General features: G+C 41.9%; 1 protein-coding gene across 4 annotated transcripts in view; it reads right to left on the reverse strand.

The window, feature by feature from the left end:
- Positions 1-13,811: 13,811 nt before the first annotated feature.
- Positions 13,812-22,027, reverse strand: part of CUL2 (cullin 2) — a 54,536-nt gene continuing 46,320 nt past the window's right edge. For all 4 annotated transcript variants that reach the window (XM_035896821.1, XM_035896820.1, XM_009641327.2 and 1 more), the window contains one exon: positions 13,812-18,431. In XM_035896821.1, coding sequence (XP_035752714.1) covers positions 18,300-18,431 — 132 coding nt within the window. In that variant the 3' untranslated portion in view covers positions 13,812-18,299. The remainder of the gene's footprint in view (positions 18,432-22,027) is intronic.

The raw sequence follows: 22,027 nt of genomic DNA on the forward strand, positions 1-22,027 counted from the left end.
GCGGCACTGGATGCTTACTGACTCCCTAAATAGATACTGCACAGTCCCAGACCTCAGCGACAGTGCACTGCTCAGCCTTTGCACCAGGTGCAGTATTAGACATTTATGTATGAAAATTTTAATGAAGTTTTTACTACAGCATCTGAAGGCTTTTCTTCTCAATAGCCCTAAGTTGAGCCGATACCATTAGCCCATCTCACAAGGCCAGAGCCGCTGTGAGTACGCTAATTTTTAGATTCCTGACCAGAGATTCTGAGCATCTTGCTTGTCAGTCAATTTTGCATTTTGTAGAGCATTTGCACCTCCAAAACATACCCCCCAGGGACTGCGGAACTTTCTGCGAGTACCCAAGATCTGCGCGAAACACGGGTTTAAATCTGGACATTCAGAAACAGTTTGGTTTTGACACAGTTGCCTGGGATCATACAGTTGTAGCTGCATAATAACAATTACAGAGCATATTCAGAAGTATTAAAACCAGATCTTTAACTCAGCTCTTCGCGTAGCAAAAGCAGATTAACAATACCGATTTGACAGAGCCTTCCTTCAGCCCGGGCAACACGCTCTAGCCACGCTATCAGCCCTCACTTTCCATGAACCTACGGCCATCTCTGTGCTCCACCTCCCCATTTGCCTCATGAGAGCAGCACGAGTCCCAGAGGCAGGACAGAAAGCTGAAGGCTGTCGATGCTCACGTTGCTTTTGGCAGACATGCAGCTGGTCAGCTGGGCATCGGGTTCGCTCTCCCCTGCCTTGTGGCCATGAATCCAGGCTGATGTGCAAGGAAGAGGGAAGTACAGCTCCTCTCGTCAGAGCAGGTAAAAGTAAAACACACCACAGAAGAGAACTTCCCTTTGGATGGGGAATAGAAAAGTAAGAAGCGCCTCTAGGTAACAACTTCCCTAATTAGATCCTATACCCATGGCAGATTTGCATCAGCCCCTGTATCTAGAGCTGCTGATCATGGAAGCAAAGAACCTTTGTTTACTTTCAGTTGTTTATCTATCTGGGCTTCTTCATGATTAATGGCATCTCTCATATCACCCGAGGGTTAGAAAAAAAATAACCTCAGAAAATTGAAGAACTTTAAATGTACACTTTCAAGTATTTTTCTATTGTCTTAAAGTAACAACTACTAATAAATTATTTCGTCAATTTATGACACCCATGGTTATTCTTTGCACTTTCCTCAATGAAGCTCTTGCATGTTTTGTGCCACTAATTCAAGGCATAAGCAAAGCCAGTGCACTCTTGGAGTTGCTGCTCATCAGCTTTTAGGACAAACTCATAATTATTAAATACCAAAAGTCTTCTGAGATAATTTTAAATAATTTAAAAAGAAACAGAAACAGCTCTTTGTAGCTTATTCTGGGAAGCAGGATGAAAGTCTCACCTCAGCAAGTTAAATTTATTTTTGCATCTTCTAAAGTACAAAAACAGATCTCCCAGAAGTGCTTTGGCATGAATAAGGAGTTTTTTCATGACTCTTGTTCCCCTGAGATGAATATCTCATTTTAAAAATAAATACGAGTAAAGCCAACAAAACAAATACACTATTATAACATGACAGGAAAAGAAAACATGGTTCTATGCAAGGTTGTTCTGGAAAAAAAGCTGCTGACTCAAGAAAGATTAAATAGCTTTCTGGAGGTGTCAGAACACTTAAAAGTGCTTGCAAAAGTCAGCACTAAGGCACATCTAACCCAGTGTCTTGTCTCCTTAAGCATTAGCCCAGATCAGAGCATAAGAACAGTGTAAGAACATGTTGTACTTCTGCCAATATTCTCCCTGTCTCCAGCCATTTCCAGGGACATCTTGGGCTGGATGTGGCCTCACTGCTATTAGTAGCCCTTAACAGATTTCCATGAGCTTGTCCAGTCTCCTCCTGAGCAACACACTTTTAGCAGCCACAACACAACATCTTCTAGGCAAGGATTCTAACCACTTGATGACCCATTCTATGAAAATCCGCTTCATTTTATTTATTGTTTTTAGCCTGGCTAACTTCACGTCATGTCACATAGTTTTTGTATGAGAAGAGGCAGTGACTATAATCCCTACTCATCACTTCCACACCATGCATTGCTGACCTTTATCATGGTCTCCTCTGCTCCTACCGCTTCCCTAATTTTCATCTGCAAAACTCCTTCCCACTCCTGAGCCGTGGGCAGGTATGATATGGTGGCCCTTGACCACGGCAAACCTGGGTCAGGCAGATTGTCAAAGCGTGGCTACGCTGCATCTGGCATGGCGGGTGACACTTTTTCTTTAACAAGCGGCCCTTTAAAGCGTAAGAGTTTATCAGTACTGCCTCATCCTAATTGCATTATTCCATTAGCTCAAAGAACAGAGCTTTATCTTGCAGTAATTGAGGCACCAGCAGTCTGAGCTGCATGAAGGATTACTGACTTTAGCCCTATGAGGAACAGATTGTGTCTGTCAGCTCCACATCCTCTTTCTAGATGTCCAGCCTCCATGATCAAAGTCAATTGCAATAAGCGCCCTCTTCTTACAGCATCCTGAGTAATTGATTTCTTATGGCTGCTCCTGGTTCTTATTCAAACATTCCCAAAGATGACTAGGGCTGGAGCACCTCTCCTATGAGGACAGGGTGAGAACATTGGGTTTGTTCAGCTTAGAGAAGAGAAGGCTCTGAGGACACCTTATAGCAACCTTCCAGTACTTAAAGAGGGCCTACAGGAAGGATGGAGAGGGACTCCTTGTCAGGGAGTGTAGGGGTAGGACAAGGGGTCACAGTTTTAAACTGAAAGAGGGCAGATTTAGATTAGATATTAGGAAGAAATTCTTTACTGTGAGAGGCTGGTGAGGCACTGGAAGAAGTTGCCCAGAGAAGCTGTGGATGTCCCCTCCCTGGAAGTGTTCAAGGCCAGGTTGGATGGGGCTTTCAGCAGCCTGGTCTAGAGGAAGGTGTTCCTGACCATGGCAGGGGGGTTGGAACAAGATGATCTTTAAGGTCCCTTCCAACCCAAACCGTGCTGTGATTCTACAAATTCAGGACAGAGAAATTGCAAGGTTTTTCCCTGACAAGTTTCGGGTCCAGCCTTGGCTCCCTCTCACAGCGTTCCTCACGGCCAAGCTCCTAGCACAGGATTCATCTACATAAATGTAGGTATCTGTGTAGAACCAAATCAGTCAAAATTCCTCTCACAGTCAGTAGAGATTCAGTCAACAGACTCTACAGCATCTCTGGAGTATTTCTTGTCTGAAAGGAGCCAGAATAGCTCAGGAACCACAAAGTACCTACTTTTTGCTATTGACTATATAAGAACAGAAGATGAGTAGCTCAGGTGCAAACATTTACACTGTAGACTTCTAAAGTTAGACATAACATCAAAAAAGGATTATACAAGCTGTTAAATTAATGGACATTTTATCCAGATAAAAGGATATATTAATTCAACAAATAGAAATTTTAACAATTCCTTCACATTAGGTTTCAAAGTTTGTTATTAAATGCAAAACTATTTATGATTATAAACAGCCTACTCTGTAAAACAAAACCTAAAGCATTAAACCAGAAGGTCTTTGTTTTCAGTAGAGATTTAGAAAAGAATTGAGTGCTATTAAACTACTGCAACTATTCTGCAGCTCATTTAGAGAGACACAAACAAGTGTAGTTTTATTTATAACATATAATCTAATTTCTCTTTGATCTTGTATTTAATTTCTGTAAAGGACAAAGAATAAAGCTCCTCAGAGCTCTGTGGATGTTCTCCCCCAGCATCTCAGTCAACACTAATTAGAAATGGTAGAGGTCTTCTAGTTCACCAAACTCTGTGCTGGCCAAATGAGTTGTGTTTCTCATTGTTTGTTACATTCTAGTTTTAGGTATCCCAAAATGTTGGGATGCTGCTGCATAGTTTGTTAGAAATATTGGTAAGGGAGGTTTTGCTCATATTCAGCTTGAAATTCACCCAGCCATCCCTTACTCTAGCTTTTTTGTGCCCCAGATTGCCTCCCCGCTTGCTTATATTCACCCTTCAATTATTTTTAAATCAAAGCATATCCCCTGAAACCAGCACACACTCAAACAGATCATCTACAGTCCTACAGCTCCTATCAAGTTGCGTTGGGCTCAGGTGCCACCCTCTTACGTTATCGCAGCTGAAATTGCGGTCATTGCAGCAGAGCCAGGCTGCGCGCCGAGGGAGGAGCCCGTCCAGGCAAGGCTGCACCGCAGGAGGAAACCCTACCAACAGCCCAGCAGGGGAGAGCGCTGCGGCTCACGTTAGTGTTATGCTACCAGTAATTCCAGAAACAGGATGGGTTCAGGTACCACCATGGAGCCTTCATCCGCAGCAAGAACTAACATACTTGTTTTGTGGAGTTTTTTGCATGCTGGCAGCTGATACTAGAGACCAAGCCTCAATCACCGACACCTTCTCCAGCCGCTAGGGCAGCCACCGTGGCTTCTTTCTGCAAATGGAGACATCCTGAGGAGTAAAGACAGTCGGGAGTTGCCACCATGCTCCCAGCCACCAGCAGGTACACGGCAGAGCAAGGTCATTCCTAGCGCAGCATCTGGTAGATTTTCCTTATCAAATCTTTGTGATTTGCCCAATACATTTTTAGATTAAAGCCTGTAGGCCAAATACTCTCATCTACTTCTGTGTTTCCTTTTGGGAAAGAGAATGCATATGAACCTGGCCTGGCAAATCTAATAGTATTCACTCTGCCATTCAGCTTCATTCTATTTTCCCTTTAGGTCCTCTCACAGAGGTTTTCATTTTCTCATGCAATTTTATGCATGTTTATTTCATTATGTCTTCTGAGTATAATCACGGGCCTCAGCCCCATGAACTAGATGCAATTTACCCATAATTAAAGTTGTTCCTCACCTGTAAGGTTCCATACATGGCAGTAGAAAGGAGATTAACATTAATTGGATCAGGCTGAAATGTAAACTATGCTGTCCCAACACATATTCTCAGACAGCTCCATATAACTCCAGCAATTTAGTCTCCTACTGAGGGACCTACTGTTATTAATGTTATCATTTTTGCTGAAAAGGGATGCAAGTGCCATTGCCTAACCACTGAAGAAAGAAGCCAGAAGGTGAAGTTGCATTCCTTAAGATTTTAATCTAAGAGTTTGCATTAATGCTAGCACAGAGTAGACTCTAGTGAAGATGCACATACCATTGCCTCCTGGCAGCGCTAAATGCACCCACCCACAGGAGGCCAGTGGAAGAAAACATGATGCACAAGAGGGTATGCTAATTCAAGGAAATCCGTAGCGTGGACATAGGTGCACTTGTAGATGAAAAAGTGTATGTGGGTGGAAAGGCTAAGAAGTACAGCGGAAGAGAATTGGGAAGAAGGGACGAGCGTGCAGTTTCTGAAGAATCTGAAGGGAGGAAGGAGAGAACGTGCGACTAGAGAGGGGCAGCGGAAGGAGCTGCCAGGTACCTGGGATCAGCCGTGCTGTGGGAAGGAGAAAGTGGCCAACACACTCATGGTCAGCTCACGCGCAGAGGCCTACAAGGAGTCCTGAAATATTTGCTTTGTTACAGCTTCCAGCTAACATCAAACAAAGCATCCGACTAGAACAGGCTGTTCTCTTGCCAGTTCCCTGTGCCACCCCAGTCTAAGACTTTGCTGGTTTCATGTGTGCGTGTGTTTGCTTTAATAATCATGTAAGAGGATTTCAGATATTTTTCCCCTGGTCCTTTCACTCTATTTAGCATTATCAAAATCTCTGCTCTATAGTTCGGCTCTGCCTGGGGTTTGTATTTTGCACACTCTGACTGAATGAGGGCACTAATCCAGCCATGGGGCTGCCCACAACAATTTGTTCAAGGCCTTTGCTGCATGTAATCAAGAAAAAAAAAAAAAATCTCTGCTTCTCACAGAGATGGGGATTGACTTTATTAGGCCAAGGTTTATTCAAAATTAAGTTATCGTGCCATATCATCCAGTTAAATCCAAGTGACAACAATTGTGATCCTGAGAGTTCATACACAGAGGCACCTTACTTTTTCCAATTTTCAGATGTTCTGGATAGGTGGTGTCTCACCTCTGTGTGTGCCCAGAGCTGCCTCAGTCTCAGCAGGGCTGAACAGCTCAGCACTGCAGCCTGAGCAGACTCCAGAATCTGCCCAAGTCCCCTATGAGGCTCAATCTGAAAGGTTTTTCAGAGCACACAGCAAGGTTAGGCACCCTACAAAGGGCACTGATGGCAGATTCTTCCTTTTAGAACAGAGCCAAAGGAAGCCAGCAACCTTCTCACCTACCCCTTTTACTTAATAGCCCGGTGGTTAGAACATACTCCCAGGGAGGAGAAGACCCAGGCTCAGTTCCCCACACTGAGCCTGAGGTAATTCAAACCAACCTCTTAGAGGCATGGTCTAATCACCTAGCTAAAGGTTAATCCGGGAGTGAGCCCCCTCCTCTCCCATTACTGAAGCCACGCTGACAACCACAGAGGAATTGAGGAGCCCACCAGGCCAGACAGAAAGCACAGTCCCATTTCTTGGCTACCTGGGGCAAGTCTTAGCTTCTCCTCCCAGATGCGTCTCCACGTTTCTCCGGATCCACAGCACTGCCCACGATGGTGCACACCCAGAGCTGCTTTGTTCCACAACAGGTTCCTGGATTTCTTCAAGGATTGTTTCAAGGAGCAAAAGACATCCCCTGGGAGGCAAAGCGTGCATCCAGCCCTCTGCACTGCTACAGGAGCGCCCAGCCCACCGGACCAGCATCCCTTCTTGGTTCTCCTTCTGTAATTGCCTATCTTAAATTCCCATCAGCACAGTACACTAGCTTCCATAGGATGGGTATAAAGTATTGCCTACTAAGTTTACTGCGTCATGCTGAGGGCATTTTACCGGGAAGTACTTAGCATCCATACATAATATCTTTTTAAAAACTACTTTTCAGGGAAAGCCAATGAATGCATGTGGTTTTGACCTTACTCAAACAGAGCATGGACTCCAGATTTTGCATTTCATTCATGCACAGTGGTGGTGAAAAAGTACAAAAACCAAGTACAAATAAGTAAAGCCATCTTTACTGGCCCCCAAAGAAAAGGGCCATCTACAGTCAAAACCTGTAACTAATAATTGTTCTGACACGATAATCACTTACCTAAAACCCCTGGATAATTAACTGGCCACAGGCAACTCCAGAACTTCTCAGCATTATCTGAACTTTAGTTGGACTACGCTCTTTAATGTTTTGAAGAAAGAGAGATAAGGGGGGTTTATTAAGTTTGAAAAACAGGCATCTTAACTAAATGGATTTTATATTTAATTCATTTCAAAATTTGTAACTTATTTTCTACTACAGATCTCTAGGATTGGTGCTCTATGAACTCATATTATCAGACAGCATTAAAGTCGTATTTCCTCTCCTTAGCCAAAACAAAAGTAAGTTTGCAAAATATTTAGCTGATGTTCTACCTGAAAGTTGAGCAATTAGGACTCAACTTTACACACAAAAGGCTCACGATGCCACCAGAGAGGCATGTTGCCGAACCACGCTCGATTCAACCGCTCCCTCACACAAGCAGAAGCCTTGTAGCTGATTTTGTGCAGGTAATGGTAAATATGCTTTACCATGCTGACATTCAAAATGCCGAAAGCTATTTCAGCTAGTGTGCTGAGCATGCAGATGGATCCATGAAAACAAGTATTCTGTAACATAAATGGTTAAAATCTTTACATTTTCTCACCACAAGGTTGTCCTATGTATTCCAACCAGATTACTAGATCCCGACATCTAAAATTCTCAACATTTGCTTCTACCACAAAAATAGGAAAAAAAACCCCACCAAACCCATAAGAACACTGAAGAAAAAGCAAACTGATTTCAGACAGGAACCTCAAAAGAGCAAGGAGGCTTTAAGCAGTGCAATAGCCTCCTCCTCCTGACACGATTATTATATCTGTTTTCTACTGTCACATCTTCCTCCCCCCACAATGATTCATTGTAGCTTGTTTCAAATGGTGAGACGGGTACTTGGCTCCACTCCCGGCCTGTTCCTCTGCTTCGGGGCTTCTCCCATTCTCTCCTGCCCTCTCAGGACTCACATACAGCACTGCTATGCCATTTGAAGAACTTTGGAAAGAAACTTTGGTATCCGCACCTGGAGCTCTCATTGCTCTCACTATTTCTAGCTTCATCCCCAAATCAAGATCCCACATTCCACTCACATGCACCATCCTAAGTTGAGGAGGCCTTTATTTTCAACAAGGCTTTAAAAGTTCATACCATCAAACGCTCCACTCAAAACTCAAAGGGAGAAGGTTTGGGGTTGAGGAAGCAGCTGACAGGAACTCAAGGAGAGAGAATATTAGGAGAGTGTTGAGTTACGGGGAATCAAACACGAAGTTTTGGATTTGTTACCTGCACTTGTGCTTACAAACTGCCCAACTGAAGAGCTGTAGGTTAGGGTTTTCTCCCACCTTAGGCAAAAGTGATGCACCCCACATCAAAATACAGCAAAGTATTTCTGTACTGCCAGCTCTCATCTGTCCATTCCTCTATTTCATACACCTGTAAATCCCCAAACTGTCTCTTTCCCCACCTTTGCTAGAGCCCTTCTACGGTAACAGTGATTTGGCTGCAAACAGCTTCACACCCATCTTGTTTCCCAGCGCTCCTCCCTCCCTCTTCGTCTTGGCAAGAGGGTAATCAATACCTTTCAAAAGCTGCAGTGCTCCCCAAGCCTCCTGTTCCTGAGGGAACGGTGGTCAACACCACTCAGAAGGACTCTAGCAGAAAAGCAATGTACATTTTTCTGCAACCTGGGGTACCTTTGCTCAGAGAAGTCATTTGCTTGGGACGTAAAGAAGCTTTCCCTTTTTACCCTCCCACCCAAATTCACTAAAAGGTTGCAGCTGTCTCAGCAGAAATGCATCCCTGCAGGGTCCTAATTTTCAATCCCACACCCAAAATCATAAGAGCATGGCACCAGCTGGACCCTCTCTCCCCAGCTCCCAGGTGTGTGCACACAGGTTTCATTCTGTTGTTTTTTAATGTCATGTGCCCTCTAAGCTCTCCTGTTCTCCTTGCTGGAACCCACCTTGCCAACGCACCTCCTAAATACTGACTCCATGGTGAAGAGTATTTCCTCTCCTGAAATGTATTGTTAAGAAGAAAAGATGGCTGTGGCTGTGGGAATCTGCCTTTGGGACCAGCAAATCCTAGCAGCCGGGAGCAAGCACCAGAGGACCTGGTGAGGGCAGGCAGGAGAGACCCAGCACCGAGTATGGCTCCGTCTGCCCAGTTCTGCTGCTGGCAGGCAGCTCCAGCGGGGCCTCTGCTGTAAGAACAGGCTCACACACCCCAAATACCTTCACACCAACAAAGGAGAAGCAATGCATTTTAATTTCTTCATATTTGACTTCCCGATGTTTGACCTTTTCAGTGGAATGTATTGTCACACTGCTCTCCCCACAGTCACCAGGGCTGGAAAGTCTCCAACAAAAGCAGATTCTGCTGCAACAATACATTTTAAGGAAAGCACCCATGTTTCCACACAGCTGCAATTAAATCAAGAGAGCAATGCTGCTGCCAAGCTAGCAGGGGAATCCCATTTCACTGGTGGCTTCAGAGAAGGTGAGAGCAGGCTGCTGACAGTAACTGCCCCACGCAGGTTTGATAGCTTTCTGCCACCTTCCCCAAATCTTCCCAATCACCCAACGATCCTGTTGAGTGAAGAAGTTAATAATCCCACTGTGTGATACCAAGACAGGGGAAGGATCTCTCCCTTCCATGCTGCAAATCCTCCTACAAATAGTGATTTCAGAGCAGTCGTCGTTGAACATAAATACTGCAATTCTTTGCAGCCTCAGCCGAGGATACGTACGAAGATGCCCCGTCACAGTCGCTTCCTCCAACACTACAGATGATGGTTTGAAAAGGAGTTTGCACTGAGGTTGTCCATACTCTAGCTAGCATGCAGCTAAGTGACAGTTTTCACAAGCATTTTAACGGGCTGCATTTTACAGACACAAAAATGAACAAAACCCCCAAAGGATTTCAAAGGACCACAAAGTTTTCAAAATATGATTCTCTAGTGTGTGAAGCACTAATGGATGGTTTGCAGCGGTTTGTAGGAATGGTACCAGAACTCTAGTCTGCATGGGCAGGATTTAACGTGATTTTTTTAGTTTTATAATTGATGCTCAAAGCAGCCATCTATCAGAAATGACCAATGCCAAATGCCTGAAAAAAGCCTCGTTTAAGTACCCCAGAGCTCTCAGGAGTACGACAGTAATAAAAACACATTCTAAGGAAGGCTAGGCCAAACGGCTTGTTACAGAAGCAGACATAGGAGTAGAAACCTGTGACACACCTTCGTAAGCAGGGATTTAAAAGGGAAAAAAAAGTTGTTTAAGGCACTACGTGTAATTGCCACATACAAAACATACAGGTAGGCAACAAATCCGGAAAGGGTATGGCAAGAAAGAGCAGCTCCATGCGGTGAGAGGGGCAAAGCCAGCCCCTGCAAAGAGAACAACTTTACCGAGTCTGGAGCTCTGCCTACCAACACTGGTGCAGGTATGGAGGAAAAGCACGATGGCCGTTATAGACAGCATGGAAGGAAATTCTGGAAGATGCAAAGCCCGGAGCCTGTATCAGCAGGATGTGTGAATTAAACAAACCTCAAAAAACCTTCCAAAATAAACTTCTTGAAGATATACTTCTCCAAAGTCCGCATTTTATTTTACAAAAGGACTTACAAATCAGCCAAAACAGGCAAAAGCAAATCCCTGCGTAAAGCAGCAATTTTACCTGCCATAGTTTCAGCTCTGTTGTTGCCTATAACCCATATAACATAACCTGCAGTTTCCCGAGCCACCCCAGGTAATGCTGTTGAGAACTTTATCCCCTGCTTCTTGGCATTTTTATACACACAGTTTATGATCTTTGTCCCTATATTAGAATTAATTCCAGGCAGATCACACCCTCCTTTGCCACCGGTAAATCCCAGCTGCCGCCAGCAGCGCGCTCCCGCCTGCCTCGCTCCCGACGCCTCCTCCCCTGCCAGCAGGGCGACGGCGGCACCACCGCTCCCTACGAACCGGTTGGCAAAGCACGGCTCGTCCAGACACGCAGCCCTCGCGCTCACAGGAGCTGCTCCAGGAAGGGAAGGAGCAGATATTCCAGCTCTGCCTGTCAAGTCTGCATTTCAAAGGTTGTGCCTGGGTGTGGGAAAGAATAAAGAGGGTCTGTCAGTCCACATGCGAAACCCCACGCTCTTTTGCCCCAACTGCCAGGCTGTCATTCAGGACCCAAATACGTGTCCCCGCTTGCCCCTTCCCACTACATAAACACCAGTCTCACTCAGTGACACAAGCTCCATTTCTCTTCCATCCTATTTGTCAAATTATACGCATGTATTTCAAAATACCCATTTTTAAAAATTAACTACCCAGTGCTCTGAAAGAGGGAGGGCATCCAAAACAGGCAAGGCTACTGCCCTGAGGAAAGAGGGCGGAGGAGCAGCCAGTACAGCTTCTCGATTACTTTACTCAAAAACGGATGGCAGGTATTAATTTGCGGAATCTTCTCAATGGAGAGAGGTTTCTCAAGGCTACAGTCTGCCTGCACACAGATGGAGGTTTCCTCAGCCCCAAATGAGACAACTGCTATTCTCAAGAGGAATGTTACGTCTTCCCAGCACTCCTTCACCAGCTGCAACGGGCACATCTCTGATTCACGGCCATGACTCAGATTTTAAGCAGTGCATGCTTTGTGGGTGTACATCTATTCCCTTCAATTTGTGGCCAGAGCAAGGCTTAGATACATCATTACCAGTGCACTAAAACATGTGGCAGCAGACACCCGCTTGGGGGAAGGGAAAGAATTTCACCTGGAATCGCTGGGATGAGGCTACAGGTGAGATTCACATGACTCATTTTTCAGGGCTTCAGATGGCAGTCAGGCAGAACACATGTGCAAATCCAAATAGGCAGTTCTGAAAGCCTCATTTCCAAGGCTTTCTGAGTCCCCAGATGGTGAGATGGCCCCTAAACTTCAGTGTTCCCGTACCTGAAGACTCATTCATTACTAGCTATCACTTAAGTCTGTTATGGACATCAACACAGAGGATGGGGTTGGACTAGATGACCTCTAAGGGTCCCTTCCAACCCAAACCATTCTATGATTCTATGAAGTTTGCATACAGAATTCTGGCCACCGCCTCTTTCCTCCTGCACTGAGAAGCAGATGGCTCATCTTCAGCCTACAACCCACGGACTGGAACCCATACCCACAGCCCCACATACCCACAGCCCCAGCTCCCACTGGAAAACCTTCACAACTAAGTTACAGATCCCTCATCCCAATCACTGTTTTTTAGTCCCTTCAATATTGCAGTGAAAAATACACCAAAAGCCTTGGGAAGCAGGTAAGAGTTCATCCCTTTTGGCCGATTTACCTTCAAGCCAATTTAAGTCTGTATGCATCCAAGAGAGGTAATAAGCCTTGCTTGCCTTACTGGTTAAGACTGGGGCGCTCTCCTGGTCAAGGAAAGAATGAAGGCAGACTCAGGTCAGGCCTCTCCGTTTCTGGAATGCCCACTGGCATCAGTGCTTATGCCCTCTCTTTAAACCAGAACGAACCCTGAAGAGAACATGCGACGCGCTAGATCCTGTGCACACAGACACACCGGGTCAGCTTCCGAAGCACAGGCAGTCAGGAGACGGTTCACACCCTTCCACTCACAGTGTGCTCTTGATTAGTTATAGAATCATAGAATCATGTTTTGGGTTGGAAGGGAGCCCCAGAGGTCATCTAGTCCAACCCCCCTGCAGTGAGCAAGGACACCGCTAACTAGATCAGGTTGCTCAGAGCCCCGTCCAACCTGGCCTTGAACATTTCCAGGGATGGGGCCTCCACTACCTCTCTGGGCAACCTGTTCCAGTGTTTCACCACCCTCATTGTAAAGAATTTCTTCCTTATATCCAGTCTAAGTTCTAGGCAGCACCTCACTCCATGTATCTCACCACCCTGAGAGCGCCAAATGCCTGACATCGCTTAAAACAGATTCCACAAAACATTCCGAAACAGGCTTCAAATATACAGATGACTATGTATCATGAGTTTCAGATGTATTTTTTTTAATTCTCTCAAACTCAAGTTTTGAGAGCCATGAATTCTATTAAGCTGGTGGCTGGAAAGAAGAAAGGAAAATGGACCCATGCGTAGAGTTTTTAAGTGCATCTTATGAAACAACTGAAACCGTTCCGCATAATGTGAAGAACTACCTGAGAGGTGTTACACTTCTTACCATATATACCTAGTAAGTTATAGATGATATAACCAATGGCAAAGACAGGCAACAGTGACCTGCCAAGTTTCAAAACTGTCCTCAAACCACTCCTCTTTAGTAACTGTTGGCAACTACACCACTACTGTTCACAGCTGCTGGAAAAAGGCTGACACACATCAGAACCACCAGCTTCCACCAAAAGGTGGTAATTACAGTGTTTGCCATTCAATGATCATGCCAAGAACAAGGCCTCTTTCAGATGAAAACATGCCTAACAATCTCCTCATGTATCCATTGCTCCTGCAAACACTAATTCATCAAATGTTTGGTTGGAGACCAAAAGAACCGATGCCTTGGCTATACAGACATTGGGAAGTGTTTCACCCATCCTACTTCACTTTCTGCAGTCCCAAAATACATGATTTTCTGTTCCTGATATGTAACACTACACCAGACAAGATTAGGAGAGCAATATTTGTAGAAACACCAGCGTATGATTTTATTGATCTCAGTGGAAGAGTGGAAGGAAGGACAAACAAAGTCAGTATAAAATACCAGAGGAGGTTTCTGGCTAGCCCGGAAGCTCTACAAAGGGTTCACACACAGCAAATTCACCAGTGGTTCAAGTGTAGAGTTCTTACTCGATATTGTAGTAGACTGGCAATGCACGCAGCCATCACTTTCCCCAGCTGAGGAGGAGGAACTTACAACGGTGTTAATGTAAGCTGTTCATTACTCCAGCCAAAGCAACCAACCAAGGGAGCATCGCAGTTTTGCATCCATCACTGTCAATAGCTATCAGTCACAGGGGTGTAGAAAATGAACAGTGGAAGTAATTCCCTAAACTACTCAGAACTGTTTTAGAAGTGACTAACACAACACCTTCTGACTTCCTTCGTACCACTGCTCAGGCTTGGAAGAGTCCCTTACTGCTCAGACACATCTGCAAGACCGGACTTACTGGGGAGACTACGGGAGGTTTCAAGACTTGTGCTGCGGTGCTCCTGGGACAGTTGATGGGAGCAGCACCAACACACGGCTATGCCAAATGCATTGCTGCTTTGAATACTCAAGCACACTTCTTCCTCAAATGTGTGACAACAAATCATTAATACTGGACGAAATAGTAATCTTATTAACATATGCATGTTCAAACGATTCAAAGATAAAGAATGCAAAAATACAACTCCAGTACTCCTAAAAGGGAGGCCAACTGGCTGGCCTCCTCAGCTACCTCTTCCCTTTTGCTGGCTGTTATTTTCTTCCCTTATTGATGCAATTGTGAATTCCACAGAACAGAGACAATGAGAAATGCATATCCAGGCTACACGTGTCTGGTTACTTTTAGTATCGCATTTGTTCACCCTCCCTCTTAAAAACCACACACACTTGTGTTTAGCAAAGTCTTGTTTAAATTGTTTTAAAATTATTATACCCAAAGAATGTTTTGATCCTTCCTCGTCTTTTGCCTGACAACTTGTAAAATCTGTTTTGTTATCAGCTAGGAAGTGTAGTACAACTTACCATAAGAAAGCAAGGATAACTTCAGATTTGTAGTAAGAGAAAATAATCAGTGCAAGAACAATTGCTTCCGGAGAATATCTTTTCATAGATTGTAATACCTTAGATTAATTAACTCTAGGTACTTACCATATTCATAAAGCATGGACAGTCCTAAGATATTTGCCCTAGGGTACAAAGAATTTATTCTGCTCAAGAATCAACACTATGTTGCAAGACTTGCTTTTAAAATTAACATTTTTAAGTATAAGAAATGGCTTTCTAAGCACAACTGAAAGATATCAGCCTATAAAGTGTATTTCTTCCTCGACCAATTTTGGTACTCTGGCTCCTTATTTGGAAAAGTGATGTACTCATTGAAAGTTTTCTTAAAAAGTAATGATACTCTCTGCTTTGAAAACTGTTTCTCATGTTACAGTGATTTAAGTACCTTTCATAGCTCCAGCAGCCCTGTACATATGAACACACTAAAATACAGGTACGGATTTTTCTTTTCTAGAATAAGATAATCCATCTGAAGACAAATTAAAACATCATAGAAATACATTTTCAGTTAGCATAAGAATTATCAATTACACTCCATACTAGAGGTGAAATGCATGTTCATATTAAAAATGCAGGGGATGTGTGAAATCATTATGTTTCCAGACTCAGCTGTATGGCTCCCAATAAACTAGCAGGTCAGACATCTTAACAGGTTTATAACAAATAAAAAAATCTGTACCGTTATACTAGTTTCTTCTAGTGAACAATTAAAAATGCACAGCATTTTTGGATGCCTTCTCTTTTTATAATTTGCCCCTCCTGTTTATGCGGATTAGCACCTTGTATTTTGAAACGACCCTTGCCAGATGTCTTGAGCTGCCAGGTTGTAGCACCACACTCTAAGCTGCATCACCATGTGCCAGCAGTGACTTCAGTGACTTAAGCCAGCTACAGAGGGCTGAATCTTTGCACCGCTTTCTTCCTTAGGGGGAAGGTGTGAGTTATAACGCAGAATTCAAAATGTTTCCCAGCTGTAGCCATGTTTCCCAAGAGGCACTGAAAAACCTGAGTTTGTGTGTAATTATGAAAGGCATTGCGTTGTCTGGGGATGCCAACTGCGCTGAAATATATGAATGTTTTTAACTCGCTAAACATGTCTCAACTCAGCAGCATGCTTATCTAAAAAACAAAATATTACTTTTGATGGTTTAGGTATGCAAAAATTCAGAGATAAGGTAATGTTAAAACCTTACACGTTTGGGCTAGAGCAGTAAAGTTTTTGTTCTGTCTATGAAGTGATTCTGAAAACAAATTTGTTAAGGCTTTTTCAAACTCAGTCTTAAAATTTTGCTACTGCAATCTATATATTTAAATAAAGCTTTTATTAACCCTTTTATGAAGAAACAAGCTTAAAATCTGTTAACTCATACACAAGTTACAAGATAAAATACATTTGATTCCAGAAGCTTTGGTGTCACTGTTAGTTTGTTTTCTGGAGAAAGGATCTGATGATTCAATGTTCAGGCAATATTTTTTCTATTGTGTCATAGAATATTACCTCTATTCTATTTTTTGTCATAATAAGTAATTAATTACTTTTTATAAAGCACAAAAACATTTCACACTGAAATAGTCAAAATCTGTGCTGATGTGTCTCCTGTTTACTACACATATAAGCACCTTTGCTGCCTCCCAACACACAGACACAACTCTGAACTAGTGCTTTACACAGTGGCCTACTGCACCATATTACGATCAGCTAAAAACCCCACTTCTTTAAGACATAAATCCAGTCTAAAAATCTAGATCTTAGTGCAGTGGGATAAAATACCATAAATATGGAAGAAGTGTTTAGTGCCCTTCATTGTTTATTGCCCTTTATTCGCCCTCCACATAAGGAAAACATAATACCACTTCTTGATGCATTTCTTAGTTAACTATGGAAAGTTTACTATACCTTCCAGATGACATATGAATGCGATGACACTTCAGAAGTAAGAGACAGCAATAATATGATCTTTCATACAGTGAAGAACTACAAAAAGGAAAAAGGAAAAAGCTCCCCCCAAAGGGTTTTTTCCTTTAAAATGAATTCTTGATCTGTGGACTTTTAGTAGGTGATGAAATATCACACAATCTAAAAAAATATTGCAAGTAATATATATCTACATATATATTTTTTATATGCACACAAATAAAATTTGGCAAAAATAGAACATTCAAAGTTAACTTAGTATTTATGCTATCAATGATAATTGCAGGCGCAGCCACGAGGAAGCTCTTTTCCGCAGCAGGCATTCAGTGTGTTCACACACTTAATGCTATTAAACTCCAATTACGTCCAGTGGTAGAGTCAGTACCTTTCAAAATTATACTTTGCTTATATGAGAGTGAACAGTCACCATGCCACCCCTGATGAACAATGCAGGACATGAAACAGCCCATGGATTTCTTGTCCTGCCTGAATAGCTAGAAATTTAATTGAGGCAGAGGAAAACAAAATCTGATAAATGCAACACATGAGTTAGGAGGGAAAACAAGAAAACAACAGTATGGGCTTATGTGGAAACAAACATAGGTACCTATGCACTTAGTGTGTCTACCCAATGCATTAGTGAAACAACTTTTTTTTTTTCAGTTACAGTCTGCTATATTCTTTCCTGTTAATAGGGTGGTTTCACAAGCCACTGAACTGTATCTTTGATGTTGACGATAACCCTTCCTAACTCTTTGTGAACTACACTACTTAAATCCCCTCAAATGTCTGTTTATTTTCTCTTGTAACATATCCCTACAGTGCGAGATTAACAGACACAGGGTAGGCCTTCAGGCACAAAGGATGTAAGTTAGCCTAATCTCAAGAAAACAAGGTGTGCATTTAACCATAAATATTTTTTTTATAATCACATCAAACATAACATACCTGGTATTCAGTTTTATATAAATCAGTTCTTATGTCAGATCTACTTCTGAGGTTATCCAAAACCCAAACACATAACATTATTTTTACTCTTCCAGGTCTGAGTAATACTTACAGACATTAATGCTATATCCATTTCTACAATCATTCGAGACACATTATATAACTTTATTTTTTTTATTTGACAAGCAGCAGTATCATGTTCATAATTTTTTTACATTTTTATGTAGATACAATTATTAGGTTAGCTGTCATATTACAATATTTAGGTTTTTTTTTTTTTTTTACTTTGTCTTAAGATACATTAAAAAACATCAACTGCAAACGTGAAAGGGGAGGAAAAAAAAAAAAAAAAAAAAGCATGGTACCCAACCGATTTTCCACATTTCAGCAATACTTCACTCATTCTTTTAGTAGAGTTTTAAGAAATGTCATAATGACATGAGCTTGAAATATCTATAGGCATTTTCATTGACGCTCATGACATGGCACTGGTGATGTTGTAAACAGCAGAAAAACAGGGGCTGCCAAGTGACCAATTATGGAGGCACAGGCCTGCCTCTTCCCACAGGAACACACCAAACAGTGACAGCAATGATCTCCTTAAAATCATACCTGCAGGATAGCAACATCATGCTACATAACTGTATTCGTCTGCAGAGGCCTGGCTTCGCTCTATGTACTGTTTGTCTATCAGAACTTCAATACACTTCTTAATCATGCTGATACTTGGGTTAAACCTAGCTCTTGATTGGCTAATTACCTGCAAAAGACAGACATATTTTTCATGTTATTTTTATTTACAACAGTTATAAATGCTACAGAAATGCTCACTAAGGGCTTTAAGGCAAATTCAGTATATTTTTCTTTTAAAGCCAGGATTTAATAAACCTAGAAGAGTTCAATTTTAACAATCAACAAAGCATCTCTATGCATTAGTGTCCGGACACTTAAACTGACTGCTCAGCTCATTGGTTAGTTTGCCTGTAAGTTAGCCAAATCTTTTCAGTCCTCTTGCTTGCTTAATTTGTCACAGTACAAATGAATATAAATATTGAGGTTAAAAATTAATTTAATATTAACATATTTCTTCACTTTATTATTATCACAGTTTAAGCAAAGTGAAAATTTCGTAAAACCATATGTGCCTTTCCATGCTGGCTCTGCTGACTGACTTATCTTCCTAGACTAAGTCCCCTTTATGTCTGTTTATGTACTTTCATTGTTCTGGAATATTGAATTTATGGAATCCCAGATTTTGTTTGAGTTACGTCAGCCTTACTTGGAAATTAAATGCCTGAAGAATGTGCTAATCTTAGTTTTCGTAACAGTTTATACAATTCTGAATGGTTAAATACCGCTTGATTATATTTTTCAAAACAACCTCAAAAGTTGAACACAATTTTGTTCTCATCCATCACCACTTTTGTTATCATAAAAAGATAGAGAAGACACTTTTATTTAATGAAAGATTTGTGGAAGCTGCATTTTCTTCATAGCATTAAAAAGACAGGCTTAGAAGACATGTAAACAGGTACATAGCAAATTACCAAAATATCTGACTATAACGTTGTAAGACCTTATTTGTTCTTGAATAGCACAGTTTAAATATATTAAAAATGTAACCTATCCTCAGAGATTCTACTGCACTAGATAATCAAATTTGCAAAAAAAAAAAATCACTTCTTTTTCAGGAAATTTGTTGAAAAACCCTAGGTGACACTTTTCATCAGAAAAGACACAGCCCAAGTAGTAATCATTTTGTAAAGTTACACTACTTCATTGCTGTTGCAGCTGCCAGGATATGAGATGTGAGCTGGATTTGTTGTGTTTTGTCTAAGTTCCAGCCCATGTAGCGCTGTATATCAGGTCCTGGACGGCACTCAAACTGCTCAGCTGCCTGGAAGGTGTAAATGGGAGTCCACTGACCTTCTTTCCTATACAATTTGAGACAATCAGGATGAACCTCTCTCTTCAGTCACTGAAGATAGCCCTATGATTTGGCAAGTTCCCCCTGACTATGCTGAAGCTTTGTAATACATACAGTAAAAAATGATTTATTGTAAAAACAAATCTATATATGCATTGTGGAAGGAACTGCCACTGCAGGCAAAACTAAATTTAGACGTCTCTTAATCACTCTCAGTTTTTCCCATTCTCTTGTAGGGAAGAGGAAATGGTGTGTAGTAACAGAATCACACAGAATCACAGAATGGCAGGGGTTGGAAGGGACCTCAGGAGATCATCTAGTCCGACCCCCCTGCTAAAGCAGGTTCACCTAGAGCAGGTTGCACAGGACATCATCCAGGTGGGTTTTGAATATCTCCAGAGAAGGAGACTCCACAACCCCCCTGGGCAGCCTGTTCCAGTGCTCTGTCACCCTCAAAGTAAAGAAGTTCTTCCACATATTCAACTGAAACCTCTTATGTTTCAGTTTGTCCCCCTTGCCCTGCCGCTGAACACCTCTGAGAAGAGTCTGTCTCCATCCTCATGACGTCCACCCTTGAGATATTTGCATGTGTTGATGAGATCCCCTCTTCAGGCTAAACAAGCACATCTATTAACTTGGAAATTTTTCAAACAAAAGATCTTACTACTCAAGTGTCACAATACATTTTGCCTGTAGTTTCTCATTTGTTCTGTAAAGAAAGCAATTTTTATTTCAGCTGTATTTCCTGTTTTCCTTACAACTTTTCATGGCTGGCTTCATCCCAGCTCTAGAGCCTGCTGGAGCCCTCTGTGAGCCAACAGAACTCACCAGGTAGAACTCACCCAGTAAAGCAAACAAAAAGCTCAAAAGAGCAAGTTTTGTTGGGCTAGCAGCCAAGGGTCTGGTACGTTCCACAGCTGCACAAATGAGAAGAGACTTGGTGCTAACAAGCTAAGAGATGTGCTCAGATTTCACCTGACTTCAGCCCTACACTCAGACTGATTGTCATCACCATACTTCACGTATTTACTCAGGACAGAGAGAACAAGAGATAGATTTTTGTATTGGTAAGGGCTGTTTTGGTTTTGTTTTATCAAAGATAATAAAAATAAGAAGGACTGATAGAAATACCTGATAGCCAGAATAAAAAATGGGAATGACTGCATTGACCTTTCCCCTCCACTATTCCCACTGACACTCTTCATTTTAAGGGAAAAGCTACCTCATCCTGCAAGTGACTGCAGCATGGAGCTAGAAGTAAAACTATCAGGGCATATCTAACACAACAATTTGGCAAAGACCACCTGCTGATATATACAGGTCTACCAAGGGCCTTGAGTATTTTCTTGGACACCTCACCCTAAATGAAACGTGCAGTACTGAAGTCTGTTAGAATCAGAGCTAACTACACTAAGGCTAGGTGTCTTTCAATCATATCTCTAACAACACTATAATCCTGCCCTTAAATCTCAGAAAAAAATATTAATGAGGCAAGAAAATATTAACCATTCACAGTGAACAGACTTCAAAAGATTCATTCTCCTCAAGAAGTTAGACTAGAAATTTTAAGTAAATACATTATATAAAAGTATATAACGATCATGATAAAAGTAACAACGTCATCATAATTGGTAACAATATCACAAATGAATGCTTTAAGAAATAAAAAGGCTCTTGAGAGTAAATCAAATCTTACTACATGGTTAACGGGGAAAAAAAAGGAAGTTGGGCAGCCACCAAGTTAATACGCATACTCTAGAAGTTTAATAGAGGTGATGGTTATTCATTTTTTAATAAAGGTCAGTCTAGTCAGAAAGCTGAGTATGTTCAACACAGAACTACCCAGCAGTTTGGCCTTATTCATAATGCATGAAGCAAAATGAGTTACTGAGCTCAATGCAGACATAACTAGGTAAAATTTCCACTCAATATGAGATTTTCACCTTTGTGTTTAAGCATTGACTATACAAAAATGTGCCTCCCCACAATTTGCTCTAAAACCTGGGAATAATATCTGAAGTGCCTAAGAGTACATCTACATCACAGACTGTAGAGAAGACACCTAACACTTCAAAGAATCAAGCTCAGTTTAACTGAGGCAGCACAGAGATTGGCATAAATTAATTCAGAGTGCAAAAAAGAAGGAAAAATTAACCCTAGTAGATTTTTTTCTACCATTTCACCTTATTGCCTGAGGCTTCACAATTGCTTATTTAAGGCTACATCAGGTCCCCGCACTACACTGCAGCATAGATAGCAATTATTTAGAAGCCTAGCCTTCAGTTTTAAATGCTCTAATCCATCTAGGATTAAGTAGTACTCAAAATTGACAAGTAAAGATTAAATGATAAGGGATATGATTTTCAAAAGCATCGTAAAAAACCAATATAGGTGGATGTGCCTGGTCATAGGTAAATGGAAGACCAACT

This window comes from Egretta garzetta, unplaced genomic scaffold, assembly GCF_000687185.1.
Source record: "Egretta garzetta isolate BGI_Z169 unplaced genomic scaffold, ASM68718v1 scaffold6, whole genome shotgun sequence".
NCBI classification, from domain to species: Eukaryota; Metazoa; Chordata; class Aves; order Pelecaniformes; family Ardeidae; genus Egretta; species Egretta garzetta.